Source organism: Corylus avellana, chromosome ca2, assembly GCF_901000735.1.
Source record: "Corylus avellana chromosome ca2, CavTom2PMs-1.0".
Taxonomy (NCBI): Eukaryota; Viridiplantae; Streptophyta; class Magnoliopsida; order Fagales; family Betulaceae; genus Corylus; species Corylus avellana.
Genome location: NC_081542.1, coordinates 14955392 through 14975552, shown reverse-complemented (window position 1 = coordinate 14975552; position 20161 = coordinate 14955392). Strand labels below are relative to the sequence as shown.

The 20161-nt window shown below is 37.8% G+C and overlaps 1 protein-coding gene across 1 annotated transcript; it reads right to left on the bottom strand.

Moving 5' to 3' along the window:
- Positions 1-548: 548 nt before the first annotated feature.
- On the bottom strand, positions 549-19512 carry LOC132168810 (uncharacterized). The gene is made up of 27 exons (XM_059579869.1): positions 19246-19512; positions 18852-19071; positions 18598-18728; positions 15698-15814; positions 15448-15594; positions 14536-15221; positions 12472-12593; positions 12274-12365; positions 11827-12034; positions 11606-11675; positions 10956-11104; positions 10775-10848; positions 10523-10696; positions 10356-10427; positions 4579-4680; positions 4409-4498; positions 3631-3706; positions 3444-3540; positions 3253-3322; positions 2941-3120; positions 2610-2732; positions 2415-2498; positions 2066-2250; positions 1837-1975; positions 1671-1730; positions 1483-1587; positions 549-1063 (listed from the first exon to the last, which is right to left on the bottom strand). The coding sequence occupies exons 1-27, from the start codon at positions 19330-19332 to the stop codon at positions 950-952; spliced, it is 3774 nt and encodes a 1257-aa protein (XP_059435852.1). The 5' UTR covers positions 19333-19512; the 3' UTR covers positions 549-949.
- Positions 19513-20161: the final 649 nt, after the last annotated feature.

Below are 20161 nucleotides of genomic sequence, written 5' to 3'. Positions count from 1 at the left end.
ACAGACTTGAAGAAAATTTTTGAGGAAATTTATGTTCGTAAAAATATAGGTTTTACACAAAGATATGCTCAATTCTAAAAGGCTAGTCAACCGCAAAAGAGAAACGGTGCAGACCATTGGTAGGAAAATCTGATTGCACTATTACTATTTATGACTTGACATTCACCTACTAAAAAATTGGGAGCTATGCTCTTACTCGGATCAAGATTTTATTCTCTTTAAAATTTTGTGTTATTTGCTTTAACTAACAACATATTCACTTTATATTAGCATATACCATTAAATTTTAAAATTTAATATGGACCATAAATAAATCCTCTCCATTTTCAGGTGACATGGAAAGAATCATATTCCCGCCTACATGAGAGGGGAGCTGCTTCCCAGCATTTATGCACATTTTGCATTCTCCAAGTAGCAGATATTTTCGAAGTGTAAAGACAAGTAAACACCATTAGGGTTTCTCTGAAATTCAGACCCCAAAAACAAAAAAAAAAAAAAATTCCTTTTTTATCCACTGCAATTGGAAAAAATAGAGAAGACATGGCATGTGAAGAAAAGAAACATTGACATGATCAATATACACTTTTTTTTCTGCAATTTATTAAGCTACACTTACAATTTGTTTAAGAGAAGAAATTGAGTGGATTAAGTATGCTTGTTCGTTAAGCATGTACGGGCAGAAAGGCCCTAAGTAACGAAGAAAGAAAAAAAAAAAAAGATGCTACAGTTAAATTAACTGTGCTTGGGGCATTGTAAAATTCCTAACAAAAAAGCGAAAATTAAGATTGAAAAAACAATGAAAAAAAAGGGGGGAAGAAAAACCTATATATAATACAATCGGGGTAAGGACCTGCAATGGAATTTCCATAAATAGTGGCCCCTAATCTTGCCACTCTTAAGGGTGACGAAGAATAATCTAAAAGAAATGCTATACACAAAGATACCAGCTCTACATGAAATAGCTTAGAGATCTCTTCTTCCTTGATCCACCTTCTCCATATAGGTCATTCCATTGCAGGAGTTCGTTCATGTTTGTAGACTCTGATGACACACTTGCGCACACCTGCATTAATGTGGATGAATGAAGATATATCATTGATAAGAGCATGATCTTCTCAACCCAAGTTTTTCGACTTTAAGCCCTAATCCGAGTTTAACCCAGTTTGGCAGAAAACTTTTGGTTCGTTTGGTTAACACAACGCTTTTTGTGTAATCGTGTAACGTGATATTATGCCAAAAAAGACGAGAAGTACTACACATTCCAAATTTTATATTGATATTATGTCACCATCTCATGAGATTTATTATTTTGGAAAATGTGTCACCAACTCATGGGATGGATGGTGAAACATCATTTGGGAACCAACTTTTAGAACAAAAATTTGGAATGTTTAACATTTCTTAAAAAAGGAGAGGAACAAAAAATCTAATATTTTCAAGAAGTTGTTGATTCCACGATATAGAAATCATCCATCATCATACCTGCTCATGCGCATATTTAAAATCCTCCATCTTTAGAGAACGAATATCAGCACTGCTATGCAATGCAGGTAAAGGTCTGTTACCAGCCAAGGCTGCATTTTTCTCCTGGAATACATGCAAAAGATCAACAAACAGAAAAACCAATAAATTAAAATAACAATTCCTGATACTGAAAATATCAAACTAACCTTCTTTTCCTTCTCCAAAATTTCTCTAATGGGACAGTGTGCTGCAGTCACACACAGATTCTGCAACCAAAAATGTAACCAGAGGAACCCGAAATGAATAAAGTAAAATAAAATAAAATTCTTTAGCAGGCAGAAAATCAGAAAACAAAGATAAAATGATCGGAACCTTTAGGTCACTCCCAGAATAACCATCAGTCATATTTGCAATTGCTTCCAAATCAACATCAGGCACCAACTCTTCCTTGGCTAAAACAACTCTAAGAATTTTTTCTCTGTTTGGGGCATCTGGCAAATTGACCATCAATCTGCACATAACAATTGTAAGTTGGACATCATGATAATTTCCTTGTGCCAAAAGAAATTGAACAAAGTTATGACAAGCATAATATATTTACCTCCGCGGAAGCCTCCTAATAACAGCCTCATCAAGGTCAAAAGGCCTATTAGTAGCAGCAAGAACCAGCACACGCTCCTTATCTTTTGTACGCAGACCGTCCCAATTCACCATAAACTCATTCTTCATCTTACGCATAGCCTCATGCTCTCCTGGATTTTCACGTCTTCCTAGCATGCTATCAACCTGCAAAAATAATTGAAGTGAACAAAAATTATTTCAGAAGGGAAGGCAGACACAGATTAGAGAGAGGCATCAAGGAAGGTTTAAAATTAAAAAAAAAAAAAAAAAGACATGAACATAACAAAGAATTGACAAAAATATAGCTGTTGTGGATGCATTAAACCAACCTCATCAACAAAAACAACACTGGGAGCAATTTTACTAGCTAGAGAGAAAACTGCTTTGACATACTTCTCCCCTTCACCAAACCACTGCAAGCAATAGAGAGACATAATTCAAGTTTATTTATTTTATTTTTTTTTTGAAAAACAAAACAAAAACCAAATAAGAGATGCACGTGCCATTTCTATATGAATATATACCTTTGAAGTGATGCTTGACATAGATATATTGATAAAGTTTGCACCGGCCTCAGTTGCCACCGCCTTTGCAAGCATTGTTTTCCCAGTACCCGGAGGGCCAAAGAGCAATATTCCCTTGCAAGGCTGTAAAATGAGTAACCATATTAAGAAGGAAAACATCAAAGATACAAGATATATTAAAATTGTTCCCCTCTCCTCCAGCCTGGGGGCCGCACCCAACAAAAAGGAAAAAGATCCAAAACAAACACATTCGCATGGGAAAGCAAAGGCTAGTTGCTCAGCCAAAAATATCTATGAGAAAATAGAGAGAAAAAAACGCAAAGCCATTCACCTTAGTCAACTGCCCTTTACAAAATAACTCAGGCCTCTGAAGTGGAAGCATCACCAACTCTTTCAACGTATCCTTTACATTTTCTAAAGCCCCAATATCATCAAAAGTAACCCCAATGTCAGTGGGAGGAATAACATCAGCGAGAAGCTTCTTCTCAAATTCATTCTCGGTTACCACATCCTGGAAAATTTTGAACTTGAACTGAATATGAATCTCAAACAAATCAAGGGTGTACATTTTATCCTCAGAATCGATAAGGAGAGGAGGCAGTTGAATCTGTGATAGTACCCAAGAGATAAATGTAAACTTTACCTTCAGTGATTTCTTCAAGCTCTTGCTTTCGTTTTGAATACTTTGCAGAATGTTCAGCCCATAGCTGATGCTGCAATATAAACCATCATGAATAATGTTAACACAGGACAATAGAGAGGTGAACCATTTTTAACTACTTAATTATAAACTTCAAAAACAATGATGACCACAATTGGAAAGAATATGGCTACCTTTCAGCAGAAATTACGAGTTTAGCATCTTTAACTGACGCTTCAGTATGATGCATAAAATGGTTACTTAGAGCCCAGCCTACTATTTTCTCCACACCTATCATAAAATCATAGCATCAGTTAAAACCACAGTAAAGATCACTGCATAAAAATTCAGGACAACAAGATCGAGTACAAGAATACTTACTTTCAGTAGTAAGGGCTTGATCTTTAATACACAAGGCTTCAAGGTCAGGGCAATCCAAGCAAATTCGGTTGAGAACCTGAAAACCAAAGGTATTTTGTAAATATCCAATAACACAAAGTCAACCAGACGATATTGTAAATCCAAAAAAATTAACTCAGATGAATAATACTTGATTAGTCTGATTAATATAACAAATAAGGAATTTCCAGGAAATACAAATATCGAGGATTTCGAAAGCTGATGAGGCAATAATCTATGATTTACCATGAGAACATTAAGTAAGAAGGTATCTTTGTCCACCAGGAGCTACCCCACTGCATTTCTCCTTGTGTGTGTGTGTGGAGAGAGAGAGAGAGAGACTACTATTTGACCTTAGATATTATTCATAAGAGAAATGCTATACTTCCCAAACTTTTTTCCCCAAAAGTTGGTTCCCATGTGATGTGCCACCATCCCATGAGATGGTAACACATTTCTCAAAATAATATATCTCATCGATGATGACACATCATTTGAGAATCAACTTTTGGAAAAAAAACATTAGGTAAGCTAACACTTCTCTATTCATAAATTGAAATCTAATACCCACTAGACCCAAATTATGGGTCAAATGTATATTCAGCTATGCACTAATACTGTCACATTGTCCAAGGTTTTATCCAGCCTTGTGGGATAATTCACCATAACAACGATAATCAAAACCGAAATAGCTACCAGCATATAGGACCATGGAGAGAGAATGCAAGATCCACAAATAGCACAATCCGCTTATACTCACCGTGCGAATACTGACAATATTTGATTGAGCTTTCAAAGTTTCGACATCACGCTCCAACTGCTGCTTCCAGTCCGAAAGTAATGCTTCATCCTATCCGGAATAAGAGATATGAGAGGCCACGGAAAATAACAGCAGAAGGATTGCAGTATAAATGAAAGTGGGCTCAATACCTGAGGCAGCTGTATTATCACTTTGTTCGGGAAAAGCCGAGTGAGTTGTTTCATTGCTTTTGGCGTTTCTTTGCTCCTATCATGCAGCCTACCAAAGTTATCCTGAACATGAAGCCAGAGTTGCATCATTTTGATTTGTGAAGGAAGTGAAACCACCATTGACAATACATAAATCACTGCAAATGAAGTGTCACAGCAATAACAGTTCCAGAATCCCCACCAACACGTGAGTTCCATAAAAAAAATGTGCATGGTTCTTTCACACTTACGATGTGTGCGTGTGTACATGCAAGGACAAGAGAGAGAGAGAGAGAGAGAGAGAATCATATAGCAAATATAACTTTATATCTGATAGCAAATCATGTAAACAACAGGCAAGAATATTGTTCCACAAACATAGTGACCACACTTATGATGTGTAAGTGCGTGTGTACACGTGCCTGAGTGTGTGGGTGTGCATGTGTATGTTTGTTTGCATGACGACAAAGAGAACCATACATCAATAGAAACTTTATTATCTGAAAGCAAATTATATACAAAAAAGACAAGATTACTATCCCCGTTAACAGAGCAGTGACAGCAATCAGGTTGGTGGCGGCCTTGCCACCATGGCACTTGGCATAAGATATTCCACAACAATAAAGGCTACATGGCATGCCATTGCCACAACTCAGACCAAGCTAAGGATATTTCAGATCATCTGCTTTAGAGACAAAATAAAATAAAATAAAATATAAAAATCCACTGCAGCATAAGTTAGCCAACAAGAAAAACAAGGATAATCATTTTTGAAACCATCTTGCTTATACCAAAAAATAAAATAAAATTGTCAGATGCTTCCACCAAAATTTTAGTAAACAATACTTAAGGACGGGAGCCTTGTGTTCCATCCATATCCAACAGTTGTTCAAGTGCTTATCTAATTAATATTCACCATTAATTAATTCCAAACTTATGAGAGCGCTACACAATTTTGTCTAGAAAAATACTATAGTTTGTTATGTCAACAATTTCACCATCTGTGGTTCTCCAGCATATGACCAACAACTAAAACATAGATGCAGACACGAGTTTGGTATCTATAGACAGACTGACGAAGTCATGTCATGGTGTCTAGATTTTTAGGATTTAGCACATCTGATGTCCTATGCCCATCTCAGAAGTGACAGTCAGTCCATGTTCACAAATCAAAGCAGGTGACAGTACAAACCAAATGTCAAGCACAACCACATCATAAAACTGGGCCCGTCACCAGATGCATGCCTGAGCAAAGTACAAAGCATCTGAGATTCAAGCAACATCAAAGTGTCATAGCATAAGGCAACTAAAAGTGCATTGGCTCATTTCCATCCCTAGTTCACAATGCAATTCACAACCCCACACTCAGAACTTATACCAACCACAGTGCATATAAACATACCCAATATACTTAAGAATAATGTCAATCAATTAAAATCCGTTACCACATGTAGTTTCACATCAAACCCCAAAACATGAGTGCTATCAGTTGTGCCAAATCATTCCCTAGCACACTCCATAGCCTTCTAGAGATTCAATCACCTCTTAGGATGCTTAAAGCTGACACCCAAAATGCTTTGCTTAGTGTCGCAACATAACACTACTAGTGGCCAACGCCACCATTCCTCACTCTGAAGGTCGATCTAAACTCATAGCCAAGAGAAAGAGCACTCATACTAGTCTCAAAAGATTAAGTTTGAATACTTGTCAAAAAAAACCACAAAGTGAAACACCCTAGACCTCTAGGGTAATTTTATGATGATGTAGTTTTTGTTTTTTTTTTTTTAAAAAAAAAAAAATAGTTGTGCGGTAGTTGTTTGCTTAATTATCTCTTTTAATTTTGTGGGTTTAATAGGGGAGTGTGTTAGAGGGCTGAAAAAGACTTATATAGAACAAAAAGGTCAATAACTGTTATGACTAAAACCTAATAGAATCTGGCCAGGTAAGAAAGTTTTTTTTGTTAAAAACAAGCCATAATTGTATGCCAATTCCTCCCTTAGGAATTGTTTCCAAAGTTAATCAAAAGAGAAAAGAAGTTCAATTCTACAACGAAACTAAAACCTAATCTGCTGCAAGCTTGTAACCACACCAAGTCCTAACCTGCCACCAGTTTTATTGTCCCCCCAAAATATACCCCACCTGAGTTTGAAAAAACTCCACTCCCTCTCTTCAAGCTAAGACCTAAAAAGCCTACGAACTATCTCCCTCACCGCTGCAACCAAAACAGGTAGAATTCTCCATGTTTTCTCAAACTTTATATTGAAAAATTGACACTCAGATTTCATATATCCTATCTAAAACTTGATGTCTCATTTTTAAGCAAAATCAGTAGCAATTTGGGCCCCATAGTTGATTCCTAGAAGCTACCACTAGCTGTACAGCTTCAAATCAAGATTTTGGTAAGTGTTTTCAATGATTCTTTCAAATCTTTGAGAATTCCTTTTCAATAAATCTGAGAAAAAATTTCCCCTCCTAGTTAGGTGGCTTCTCTTGTATACCTAGGGCACCTTAGGCTTTTAATGATATTCCGATTACTTATCAAAATAAATCTGAGAAAAATTTCTCCTTTGTAATTTTCCTAATTCCTATGTCCTAAATCTTGCAAAAAAGTGCAAGAACCTGATTCTTACACAGAGAACTCTTGCTGCCAAAGAGGAAAAGATTATGTCTTTCGGATTTCTCCTACTTCACGGCCGGATTTTGTTTGATGTTTGAGTTTCCCATGCATGCTGCCAGCCCCAAGGAAAACCTGTTGGATCTGATTTCTTCTCTAAGACAACATAGACATGGTTTAGACAGCATGATTTGCTGAATGTTTGACATTATCGTAGCATGAATGACTAGTTGAGCGTGTTGCATAGCACTGTAGGGGCCGAATAGCAAAATTAGGTTGCTGCTGAATCACCAAGAAAGCTGACTGTATGGCCTTCTCCAGAAAGATGTTTTGCAACAAAGTGACCATAGAATAAATGTTCTTTAAGTTGTCTTTCCAATGATCCAAACCATGCGATCATTGGACACGTAAGGCTAACAATGTAATAATCTTCGCTGACACGTTGCTGGAATTGCAACAGACACACACAAACACATTAGTTGAATCTTGAGGCCTTATTAAAGCCTAACTGTTTGACCCGAGACCAGACCTATTTAGGGACCTTAAGGTGACTTAAAAACCATATGAAGACTAGATGTAAGTAGTGTTGAAACCTACACTCTAAAGAGCACAGGAATAAGCTCACATTGCATGATCCATTTGTAGTAAATTGAACATACATGCATAGTTAGTGCGATCATTCAAGAAAAGAATACGGAAATAAGTGTCTTAAAGAGAAGAAATCAGATGAGAAGAAATCAAACTGCCACTTACTGTCGAATCAATGTTTAGGAGAATCAAACAATAGAAAAGAATAAATGTTATTAGACAACAATTATTCGTAAATGTTTGCTTAAGTTGCTAAGTGAAGTGTGTAAAATTCTTGAACCTAAGGAGCAAGGTAAGTAGAAATGAACGTACCTTTGTTCTCTTCTAAATGTTAATGCAATATTTTTCTTAAAATTGTTTTCAAGGTATATGATATAATGTTAGCCTTTATTTGATAGCCTTTTAATGCATCCAAATCTATATGTTTGAAAAAAGGGTTTGAATGTAAATAATTTTATGTGTGTGCTCCGCTATGTAATGAATTTGTTATGATGCTTGATGAAAACTAAATGAAAAGAAAGAAAGGAAAGAAAAAGGAAAACGATGGTATGAATGCATGAAAAGGTTTTAAATTGTTTTTCTTGGCCATATGAAATTATGTGTGATAGTAACAGAGTTAATGGGCGGGGGCAGCCATCTTGTAGGGTCTGCTGAGAATGACTCAAGTACTCGAGTGCACCATCGTTTATCAAGTGATGTACATATCCTAGACGCAGCTCTACCTGTGGCCACAAGAGCGAAGATGGGATCCTTGTAAATTTGTAATCGCCAACCCTTACACACATGGCGTAATAGGGTGTTTGTCATTCAAAAGATTACAGGAAAAATCAGGTTTATGGTATATGTGAATGTTGACTTGTATTTTTCAATGTTTTTGAAATGAAAGTGTTTCCAATTTCGTTTACCATATGTTGTATATATTTACTGAGTATTTGACTCACCCTTAGCTTTATGTTTTAAAACAACCCAGATGATATTGTGGAAGGTTCTATAGGCTAGGAAAACTAGAGAAAGAAGCATTCACCTAGAAGAGGATTAAATAAGCGCATGAAGCACATTAGTTGGTTTTGTTACAGCACACTTTCTATGTGAAGACTAAGGGTTTAAAGGTTAAGTTTTAATGGGGATGATGGATTAGTTTTAATTGTTATGAGATGTTTGATTTACTTTAATTTTCAGTTTATGGAATTCTTACATCCTTATGTTTCTGATCCGAGCGATACATAATATCATTTTCCTACGGGAAGGAGGTGTACGACCAAGACACCCAAAATGCTACTAAGTGGTTTAACTTAACAAACATGAAGGGAACCTTGTCAAGATCTAAATACTTGAATAGTCATGGTCTATGATTGTCATGCATTGAACTTTCCCATGCATTGTAAAGTGCAGCATGGCGAGCTGATCTATTATGGCCAAGCATTACCTTGAAACCAATCCAACAGACTGATATTGACCATGGACTTGTGAGAATGTACCTTTTTGCTTTTTGGCCGGAGGAGAGAATCAACTTAAACAAGTTTAATGCAGGCTATCAGGCAGAAACCTAGGAGATGGGGTTTACTTCTTTTCCAGGGTATCCAAACCATTTAACTCAAGCTATTTTACACATTAACAGAACTTGTTTTTTCAATTTTATGACACATAATGGTAATTGGGGGTGGTAAGTGTGAAAAAGGATGTCCAAATGGATTCTAAGGCATAATTATGCGAGAACCTTTCATGCTATGCTTATCCTTAACTCTTAATATTTCCCACTTTAAGGCCTTTCTAGACAGTGTTCAGAGCACACCTTGTAAAGTGGTGATTACTTTGAAAACCCTAGCATGAGCGCACAGGTTCTTCTCATCCTTTACACCCACCTTTCTCCTTAACTTATCCATCTATAAGAATAAAACTTATTTGCTGTCTTTATATCTTCAACTAATTAAATATAGGATCACCTCAATTAAGTAGACTAGTCAAAGAATAATTCATAGACTTGTGCTCAATCAGCTTCAGGTGCCTTTGTGCTACAGACTAGGACCATAGTCTGAAGACCATGTAAGCTATCATGTTCCATCAGTCATGGTTAGACAATCAGCCACCATGAACTAAACCAACTCTTTAGAGGCTAAAAAGAAAAAGAAACAGAAAAAAAAAATATGTGACCCGTGCAGGTGTGAGATTGAAAAAAAAAATTACTCAAATGTCTAAATCATACATGAAACCGACACCAAAAACTAGGCCAATAAACGATATATTAGGTAATGCATGCACTGATATATACATGAGAACAACTTATGGTGTTAATTAGAACCAGACATAGGCAAAATGATTTGGTAAAAGATGCAAATGAATAATAAAAAAAAAATAATAATAAAAATAAATAAAAAAAGACTTTCGGTTAAAATCTAACAACGTCCAGACAAAGATAAGTTAGAGACAAATTATACTCAAGAGAGCACGCTTAGACACCTAAACAAGCACACATGGAAGCACACATGCACCCACGTGCTATAATACTTCAAGAGTGGAAAAAGGCAAAAGGGAAAAGGAATGGCAGAGGTTAGCATACCGGAAAAGCAAGATCAAGCAAAGCAGTCTGGTTGCTTCCAAACTTTGTAAATAGAAGTCCACCAGGATGGGCCTGAAAAATACAAAATTGTCAACATCAAATGGGTAACAATAATTCAGCAAGCCATATATGAACAAGCCAACAGAGTAAAACAATGAATTTCTTACCTTCTCCTTGCGACTGTCCATCTGGGTATGGGAGCCAATTATAACGACATTCTTCGGCAAATTTTCAAGCTTAATCTTTAAGACTGTATATGAATCTGAACTACCCACCATGGCCTTTTCTACGTCTTTCACGAACAATATTAATGGAGCAATTTTACTTTCTTTTGATGTGACCTATATACAGGAGATGCATTAAATCTGAACTCCAAGACAACAGCAACAACTCTTAGACCAATAAAGGATGGGAAGTACCTCAAAGATATCATTAATAGCAAGCTTGTCGATATCATCACCTCCAAAACCATCTAAGCGTTGTAAATTATTGGCTGCAGAGTGAAGGATCAATGAGTACAAAACAATACAACACTGCACCAAATGGAAATCCAATATATATAATAAAGGAAAGTTAGGACAAGTGGGCCAAAAGAATCACCAGAACAAAAGAAACCATGATCATCTTCACAAGCGCCACCAAGATTGTTTCCATCTGGAATTGATTTATCAAATCTAACCCCAATTTTTGAATTACCATTTTCTTCAAATGGAAGGACAACTCTGCCTCGAGAACCAGGTGTTGGTCCCCTGCTCCAGCATAGAAAAAGAAGATAAATTTTCAACAAGTATATAGATATTATACATAAATAACAGTTACTTCATATTAAACAAACTTAAGTTACTAGTAATAATTAGTAAGAACAGATCATTAATTACTACATCAATACAAGAATTAGTATCGGTGAAAATATGTTTGGATCCATATTGCAGAGAGTTTATCACAACTCAGTTAAATAGATTTAGAATTCAAATCACCGGGTTGCTTGCAAAAATGATTTTGTTTTGACACCAAAATGAAATGAATTATAGTACTAAAATGGTTCCACACACCGAAATTTACTAGATTCAATTTCTATTGAATTTTAAGCAAAGGGGCACGCTCCTGTGTAGAATCTAATGGAATCTTTTGTGGTACAAAGTCTCAAAAGCATATAATTATAGCACCTTACTGATACACAGCAAAATTTTAATTCTAACCTTATATGCCAATTAAAGGTATAGGATGCATAGAGCATAGGGAAAGAATACCTTAACGGACAATTATGCAATGGCGAAACTCCAGAAGGTAAGGTGGTACCCACGAATTTTACTCTATCACCTGTAAAATTTTATATAATACAGCTATAAATTATACATGTGTGGACTAAATAAAGGATGGGCAAACCATGCATAACCATAATAACCAAGCACATGGATAACCAAGCATCTGTATATTAGAATTACAAAAACTGGGGCAAGGAATAGCATGCCTTCTTTGAGTGTAGTGCTTTTTGATGATGCAGTAGATGCCTCCTGCTTTGGCATAGCCTGAGAGCATAATGTGGATCCACCAGTAATATCAGCCTCAACACTAGAAGCCGGTTTCTTGTGCGGTAACAAAGCACGCTTGGCAAAAATTGATGCTCGTTCAGGCCTCGAAGCTTCTCTCACAGACTCAGAATCTTTAGGTGTTGGTCCCTAAAATTATTTGAAAGTGTACAAGACAAAAATAAGATGTCTGCAAAACTGGACATTCCGCAGTTCAACCTCATCTTACAAAATATAGAAACAGATGTTGGAAGAATTCTTTTTTAAAATAAGTACCTGTTGTTGGAAGAAGTTTGTAGCTTAAAAGATAGTAATAAAATTCATAGAAAACAAAATACATAAATTTCTACTTTAAAAGCGAAAATCAAATAGACATTAAAGAAGCTTACACCAGGCAACAGAAGAGAATCAACAGTCAGCATTCTAGCACCAAAATGTTTGGCAAGAGCCTTTGCCAGAGTCTCCTGATATATCTCCGAACCTACATAAATTCCATTGGCATATAATGTCTCATCAAGGATTAGGAAGGGAAAAACTACAAACACACAACAATATGAAGTAGGTCAACACAGAAATAGTAGTAGTACCTGCAGGACCAGATAATAATATTCGCGGGGACACAGTAGGTAGGTCTGAGGCATACTTCACAAATTTATCACATTTCAAATGAACATACGTTGAAGCAATCAAAACATCCTTTGTCGTATCACTGTAACAATGCACAATTGTTTTTTGATAAGTAATTGGAATTCATTAAAAAATTGTAAAGGCACAAGCCAGGTACATAGAAAGCATACAAGAGAAACACCTAACCAAAAAAAAGAAAAATAATCAAGAAAATCATGAAAGCTAGAAAAATGAAAACAATCAATGGCACTTGTCTAGTGGTAGAGGAAATTGAGGAAAAATGCATTTAATTCCACCACCGTCTTATCACAGTTTTCAAAACTATGATAATTTATTTCTCTCTAGATGCACCACATTAAGCAGAATGGGACCAACTTCCACATTGCTGCACGATGAGACAACCAAACTGCCCTCTCCAACGGGCGAGAAGAGGTCTACCACTCGTCTAGGCATATTACCTACTCGAATCCAAAAAGGCCGAAAATAGTATTCCACAAAGTGCTAGCAAACTCATAGTGGAGTAGGAGATGATCAACGAATTCCCCACTCTTCTTGCACAAGCAACATCAATCTACCACCACAATATGCAGCTTCTTTAGGTTCTCAATAGTGAGGGTCCTCCCTAAAGCTGCCGACCAAGCAAAGAATGCCTCTCAAAGAAACCTCACACCACCAAATACTCCTCCAAGGGAACGGTACTATCTTGGGGAATTACGACATGGTAGAACAATCTGACATCGAACAACTCTCTCTTGGAAGAGATCCAACAAAGCTTGTCTTCACACCCTGTCTTGGTTTGAAGTATGACAGAGTAAAGAACGAGGTAAATGAATCTACCTCCTAATCATGTGTCGCTCAGATAAAATTAACGTTCCATCGATGAGAGTCACTAGAAAACTCCAAATGATTAGCCACAGAAGCATCGTTGCATCAAGCAATACTTGATAACTCCGAAAAAGGTACATTAAGGGTCTAATCCTCACACCACCATAATGCCAAAATCTAATCTTCAAGCAGTCCCCCACCTTAAATCTACTATGACTAGAAAACTCCCCTCAACCCCTCCTAATGTTTTTCCATAGACTCACCCCATACAACCCATGATCACCCCATACAACCCATGAACATTATTAGAACATCACCCAACCCCACAAGCCACCATATTTAAAATACACTACCACCCTCCACAGAGCCTCTATCTCATGGACATAGCGCCATAACCACCCCCTTATATTGGAGAACAAACCTTAGATCAACTTACTAGGTGAAATTTGAACTCTTCACCAACACCACCCCACAAGAAATCAAGCTATAACTGATCTATGTAATTGGCTACAAACCTCTCTGTCCCCCTCCTCCATACTTCGCGACCGCCAAAGACTCGCCCAAATTTGTTCTCACACCACTGAATGATAAAAGCTTTATTCCCCGACCTAGAGGACTTCACAAACTCTTTAGAGCCCTCTGCTTGAAGCAGAGCCTCCATGGTGACCAATAGCCAGCTCACAGCAACTTTTTCGAGAAAGACTGAATGAACGGAACCCTTGCTTCTCTCAAAAACCTGCAGAACCGATCCTCCAACCTCAAACGAATTCGAAGGACTTAGCTTCAACATAAAACATACTCGAATACCCCATTGCAAAATACCGAAAAGACGAACTAAGACAACATCATTGATGGAGGGTCCAACAAACAAAAGAGGGACGTCAAGATGTGCCTAAACACACCGACAGCAGAGAGAGAGAGAGGGGGGAGAGAGAGAGAATCAAGTGGACGATAAAAGATAAAAATGCGCAACATCCAAACAACATAAATATCCACTATCCAGCAGAATACGCAACAAGTGCAGGCCATCAGTCTGGATCCAACAAGAAACTATAGAGCCAGAAGCCCTTTTTTAACTTTTTGTGTAGTTTCCTACACATAGAAAGCGCAACACACTGTCGAATAAAGCATTTGCAGTGATTAAAATAAGTTTCAAATCCGATACAACCTAATTAACAATTAAAAACAAATTCAGGTACCTTAAGTAATATGGGAAACTTTCAAATGAAACTTCAATGTTGTCAGGATTGAGAATTCCTTGTTGTAAACTATCCTTGTATGCTTGCCTCCTAGTTGATATCAAAATGGATGGAGGATCAGAATCCCTAAGGAGTTCTCTCACTTCCCTTTGCTCATCAAGTATTTTAGAGATACTGCCACTTAAATCAAACTCAGAAGATGAACCAGCAAGCATTCGCAAGAGCGGCCTTAATTCATAATTTGCTGTAGTGACCTTTCCAATGTCTGTGTCCATACAAGGATCCAATCCAAGATTATCAAGATTTGGCTTTTGATTGGCAGCATCTGGGGATGGAGCAACAACTTTCTCTCTTGAAGAAACACCAGAAAGATCATTATCATTAACACTATCCTTCAAATCAATGTCCAGAGAATGATCATCTAACCCTCCGCAGCCAGAAGGTAACATGGACATCTCAGTATTCTGTTCCACATTCTCACCAGTTTTAGCAGGTGCCTGAAGTAAGGATAACTCTTTTGGCAGATTTGACAAAGATGCTAAAATTGATGCTCCGGCAACAGCTGAGGGGTCCCCAGATCTTGCCTCGATATGTATCCCCTTGATTGGAGCACTATGCGCTTCTAATATGCTTACAGAAGATATACCAGGAGCAGCTAAATTATCATTAACAAGCTGCTGAAAGATCTGATTTCATGTCAAGGAAAATATAGGACATCCATGAGGGAAAATAAAAACATTGTAATCACGCTAAATAGCATAAAGCAACTGCATCACACTAAATTCCACAAAGCAACCACATTAAAAGACAACATCAGGGTTTCTTCTTCTTTTTCTTTTGGGTGGTGGGATGTTTTAAATAAATAAACTACACATGACTGCACTGGCAATATTTGGAGGGAAAAAAGGATACATAAGCATGCTTTCCAGAAGAACTGAAGACCACCTCATCGCCTCCACTCAAGATAACACTGGAATTTTTTCTATGGATCTTGCCATTTACTTGAACGGCACCTTTTCCCCCTGTGATTTCCAGTAATGTAACAGATGAACCTTCACGCTATCCAAAATAAAATGAATACAAAAAAAAAAGGTCAGTAATTTTACAAGCCATCCTGAGGAGGAACAATAAGCAATGTCATTGCACTGTGCAGAGAGTTAACCTCTATGTGCCTCAATCTACACAAATTAGTACTAACAGATGGATCTTTAAGCCACAAATTGCATTGACGACCTTGACCAACAGTGAAAGTAGTACCAGACATTGGCAGGTGAGGATTCTACAAAAAAATAAGAACCAAACAGCAGATGAGTTCAAAAGCAACAATATAACATTAAGATCAACATTATAACCCTGCCTCCCTTACTAGATGAGACAAAGAAGCAAAAATCAAGTCCTCATTTTCCTTTTTATTGTGGCAATCGAAAGTAAATAACACCCCCAAATATAGATAACAATTAAAACTAATTTATCAGATTTGGACTGAAAGGATCATTTTATAATCAAAAACAGAATCCATGTTTCTTAGAAAAAGGAAGAAACTGACATTCAGGGTTAAAAAGAATTTCATAAACTAAATCATAGATCCTTTTTCACCTAAAAATAATATGCCATGCATAGTCAGCCAAACCCTAAAATTCAAACCTTCAAAAGAGTGCTAAGATACATGCTCAACATAATAAATTACAGGGAAATGACCCAGCACATTTATCAAAATATTTACAAAGAAGTACATTAATCAGATCATTACCAGATACATATGGCCTTTCATAATAAATAAGATAAAAAGGTTTTTCAACCAGCAAAAAAAATTAAATCTAGATAGACAATACATACTACAGACCGTCTTAGAGAGAGAATAAAAACAAAAACAAAAACAAAAAATAAGGCATAACGTGATCATTTTTTTTCCTCTTTTGTCTTTTTTCTTGATTGATAAGTTATAAAAGCATCCACAATTCTTTAACCCATGACCACAACCTCCACCTTGCTCTTGTTGGGAAGAGAGGGGGAGGACATGAGCTAAAGCTCATTAGCCACTTCCGTCTATCTTCTAAAAAAAACACCAAAGAATCCTAACTGACGGAAGAGATAAAAAATTGACAAGTTAAACCCTCACCATACAGCACTTGAAGCCTCACATGACAACCTCAAGCGACTTTCCCACCAACCCTTCAGCCTGCAACATGATCCAAACTCATGTCTCAAGCAACACAGGCATCAAACAACACTCTAACTAGGATCAGAGAGCCCGCACTCATGTAAAGGAAGTTAATTTTCCAGCACAGGGTCCATTATATGATTACTCCCACCCTCCCCTCAAGAACATACCAGGTCATCCTCCCTCCCCTTCTTTCAACACAGGATGCATCATAAGATCACTCTTTTTACCTAGTGATATCACATTCCCCCCCCACGGCGTCCCCCTTTCTTTTTCCTTTTTTCAAAATAGACAATTTTTATGCATTCTATAATCTAGCAACATCTATGTAGATATGAATAAGCACAAACAAAATGTAGCAATAAATTAATTGCCAAAACAGCATACTAGATTTAAGGCCACACGTAAACAACTAAAATTTCACAGGAAACTCATCTACTACTTATCAAATTATTGCCAGTCCCAAAGTAAGCTCCCCTAAGAAGAAACATAAAGAGATCATATTCCAAATTGGAGGTGGCTGATCCATGCCTACTTTCCCCTTCATCATTTCAACCCACTTGCACAGGTGGCATATCATGCTTGCAAATCTCATTCATGGGGGACGAGAACCAACCCTCGGATCGATATGGGCCGGATTCTAAAGGCTGAACCAACAAGGGAGGTAAACGGAATCCAACTACTGACCCCAAACTGATTGACCTCAGTAAGAAAACAAGCCAAAACAACAATAGTCGATCACTCAATCGGATTCAATTCAGCTGGTCAGTTGGGTTGGGTTTCAAAGATTCACTATACCCGCTTGGACTGGCCCGTTTGAGCCTTAATTTTTCAGCAACCAAACAAAAAAATTTCTCAACACCCACACCTAACCATGACCTAGCCCAAATTCCCAACCACAACCCACACACCCTTCATTGACCCCCATGAAAACTTCACACCCACGGGCCATGACAGCCCATGAACCAAACACCATGCATTTACCCATCAATGCTTCTCTCTCTTGCCATCATCACAAGATTCGCTTCCCATCCCTCTTGATCTGCTCCTTTCCTAGGTCGATCACCAATAGCAACAACAAGCCACTCCAATAAATCAATCTCCCAAGAACTAGGGGAGTTGGCTCGTGCAAAGAGGGAGGGTGGACCGACTGCCTGGGTGTGGTGTGGTGTGGGGTTAGGATTGGGTCACCAACTCATTGCACGGCTGCAAATAGGTAGGAAGGGTAGTCAGCAGTGCATTAGGGTTGGGGTCGAAGCATATCTCATGAAGGAAATGAAAAGCCAGAATAGAGAAAAAAGTATTTATATAAGGGGTCAACCAGGTCGAATTACTAACACCAACTTCTGACCCCCAACTGACAACATCAGTATTAAACTTATCAAAACTGACACCAACCAACCAATTGTCGATAACTGACCGATGTTCAGTTGGTACCCTGTAAGGTCGGTCACGATGTGCCTATTCATACAGCTCTACTAGGGTCGGATAGGCATGCAGTACTCTACTCACATACAGCTACTTGCAGAAACTAAGTAAGCAACCTCACAATTAAGCATGCAAATACACCAAATTCACCAAACCTAACTGCAGACCTAAGAGGGGAGTCACTGCCCAAGGAGCTAACACACATAACCCAATAAAAGGATTACGATGCCATGGCTAACCAATTCGACCACACCACAAAATTCAATACAAAAAACCTCCAAGTCTTTGCTCAATTGCTTGAAAAACCAAAAAGAATACAACAAGACAAAATCTTTATCATTTTTGGCAAAGATTGAGTCGCAAACAACCTAAAAAAAGTAATTCTTTTCTCCACCGCTCTCTTTCTAAGAAACGAAACAGGGCAACAATCTAATCAAAAGAGCAGGTTAGAATCGAATAAAAGTAAAACCCACCTGAGAGCATTGGGAAAGCAGCTTTCCCCACGCGACTTTGGGACTCGATTTCGTCAGCTTTGTCAGGCGCTTCTTTTGCCGAAGCGCCGTGACGGCCACCTTCGATTTCTCAGCATCAACGGCGGCTCCACCTGAACCCCCACCAACCCCAAAAAGAATCAAACCCATAACCCAAATTCACAATTGAACAAAAACCCAGATTTCAAAAATACCCAAAAGCACATGCAAAAGCTAAAGCATCGAAATTTTATCACCTAACGACAGAGGCGACACCAAGGCCTCGCCTTCGACACTGAAATCCACACATTTATCGGCATCGCATCCATCAACCGGCTTTGGCGAACCGGTGTCCAGCAGATCAGGGGATTGCAGCTCCAGTTCTCGAGTTTCACACCCGGATTCCTTAACCGGACCCAAGTTCTCCACAGACGGACCGTTCTGAACATCATTGGTTGACGAGGACGCCTCAGACGCCTACAGTTTCAGCCCACAATTAATCCACAAGAAAGGTTCAAACTTCATCAAACCCAGAAACAAATCTTGCCAAAGAAACGCATACATAGATCAAAACTCAAACATGCATAAAACCCAGATGTCTTATACACCTATATGTACATATAACCGGAAAGGTAAAGGGAAAGAAGGAACCTTGGATCGTTTGGTGCTGGGTGGAGGAGGAGCAGGTGACGAGAGGGCACGTTTGGAAGAGGAGGAGCTGCGCCTGGTTTCAACCATGGTGTTGCTGGTGTTGTTGGTCTCCGATCCAAACAAGGCCTTGGCCGGAGAGAGAATCAGAGAGAGGTGTCAATTATTGCGGGAGATCAGTTTGGGGGGTTTTCCAGTGTTTTTGTTTGTAGTTGTAAATTTTTTTTTTTCCTTGAGAGAGAAGAAGTTATTAAGCGGTGGGAAGTAGGTTCGGCTGTTTGGTTTGGCTGTCAGATAAAGCTTAGATTCGGGATATTAATTTATTTTCTTTTTTATAACTTTTTTTTTTCCGAGTACAATTATGGCTTTGATTTCTTTCTTCTCTCTTTTTTTTTTTTTCTTTCACTCATCAAGTAGGATTACAATTTCGATTTTTATGAGGTGTTTAGTGAATGTACAGACTGGTGAGGGATTTGAATTTATGGTAGGCTTAAATTTTCCAAGGGTGAAACTGGTTCCTAGCATTACTCGTGAAAATATGTCACGTGACACAATTGGGTTCTACTGTGAGATAGGTTATATAGTGAATATATTGGAGGATTTTGACAAAGGACTTTCTAAATATCCTTATTAAGTTAGGGGTGTAACTTGCCCTAGCTAGTTCATAAAGGGTATTTTACTAGCATTCGTTCAACATCTCTCTGGCGTCCCACATCGCTTGAGTATGGAGATGGATATGTGCTTATATGTATACTTATATCCTTTGTGACATCAACGCGTTTTAAAGTCGTAATAGTCATGATCTTATCAGAACTCCACAATTAAGCTCGCTTTTGGAGAGCCAAAAGTGAATAATATTAAGTGTCATTGAGGTGTAGCATTACAATCAAGCTCACTACATAATTTATGAAAGAAATGA

Excerpts from the sequence above, each read along its gene's own strand:
- LOC132168810 (XM_059579869.1), bottom strand. The coding sequence starts at position 19,332 with ATGGTTGAAACCAGGCGCAGCTCCTCCTCTTCCAAACGTGCCCTCTCG. Across the intron at positions 15,815-18,597 it reads TGCTTTCCCAATGCTCTCAG|AATCCTCACCTGCCAATGTC; the intron begins GTGGGTTTTACT and ends ATTTTTTTGTAG. Across the intron at positions 11,105-11,605 it reads TTGCATAATTGTCCGTTAAG|GGGACCAACACCTGGTTCTC; the intron begins GTATTCTTTCCC and ends ATGCTGGAGCAG.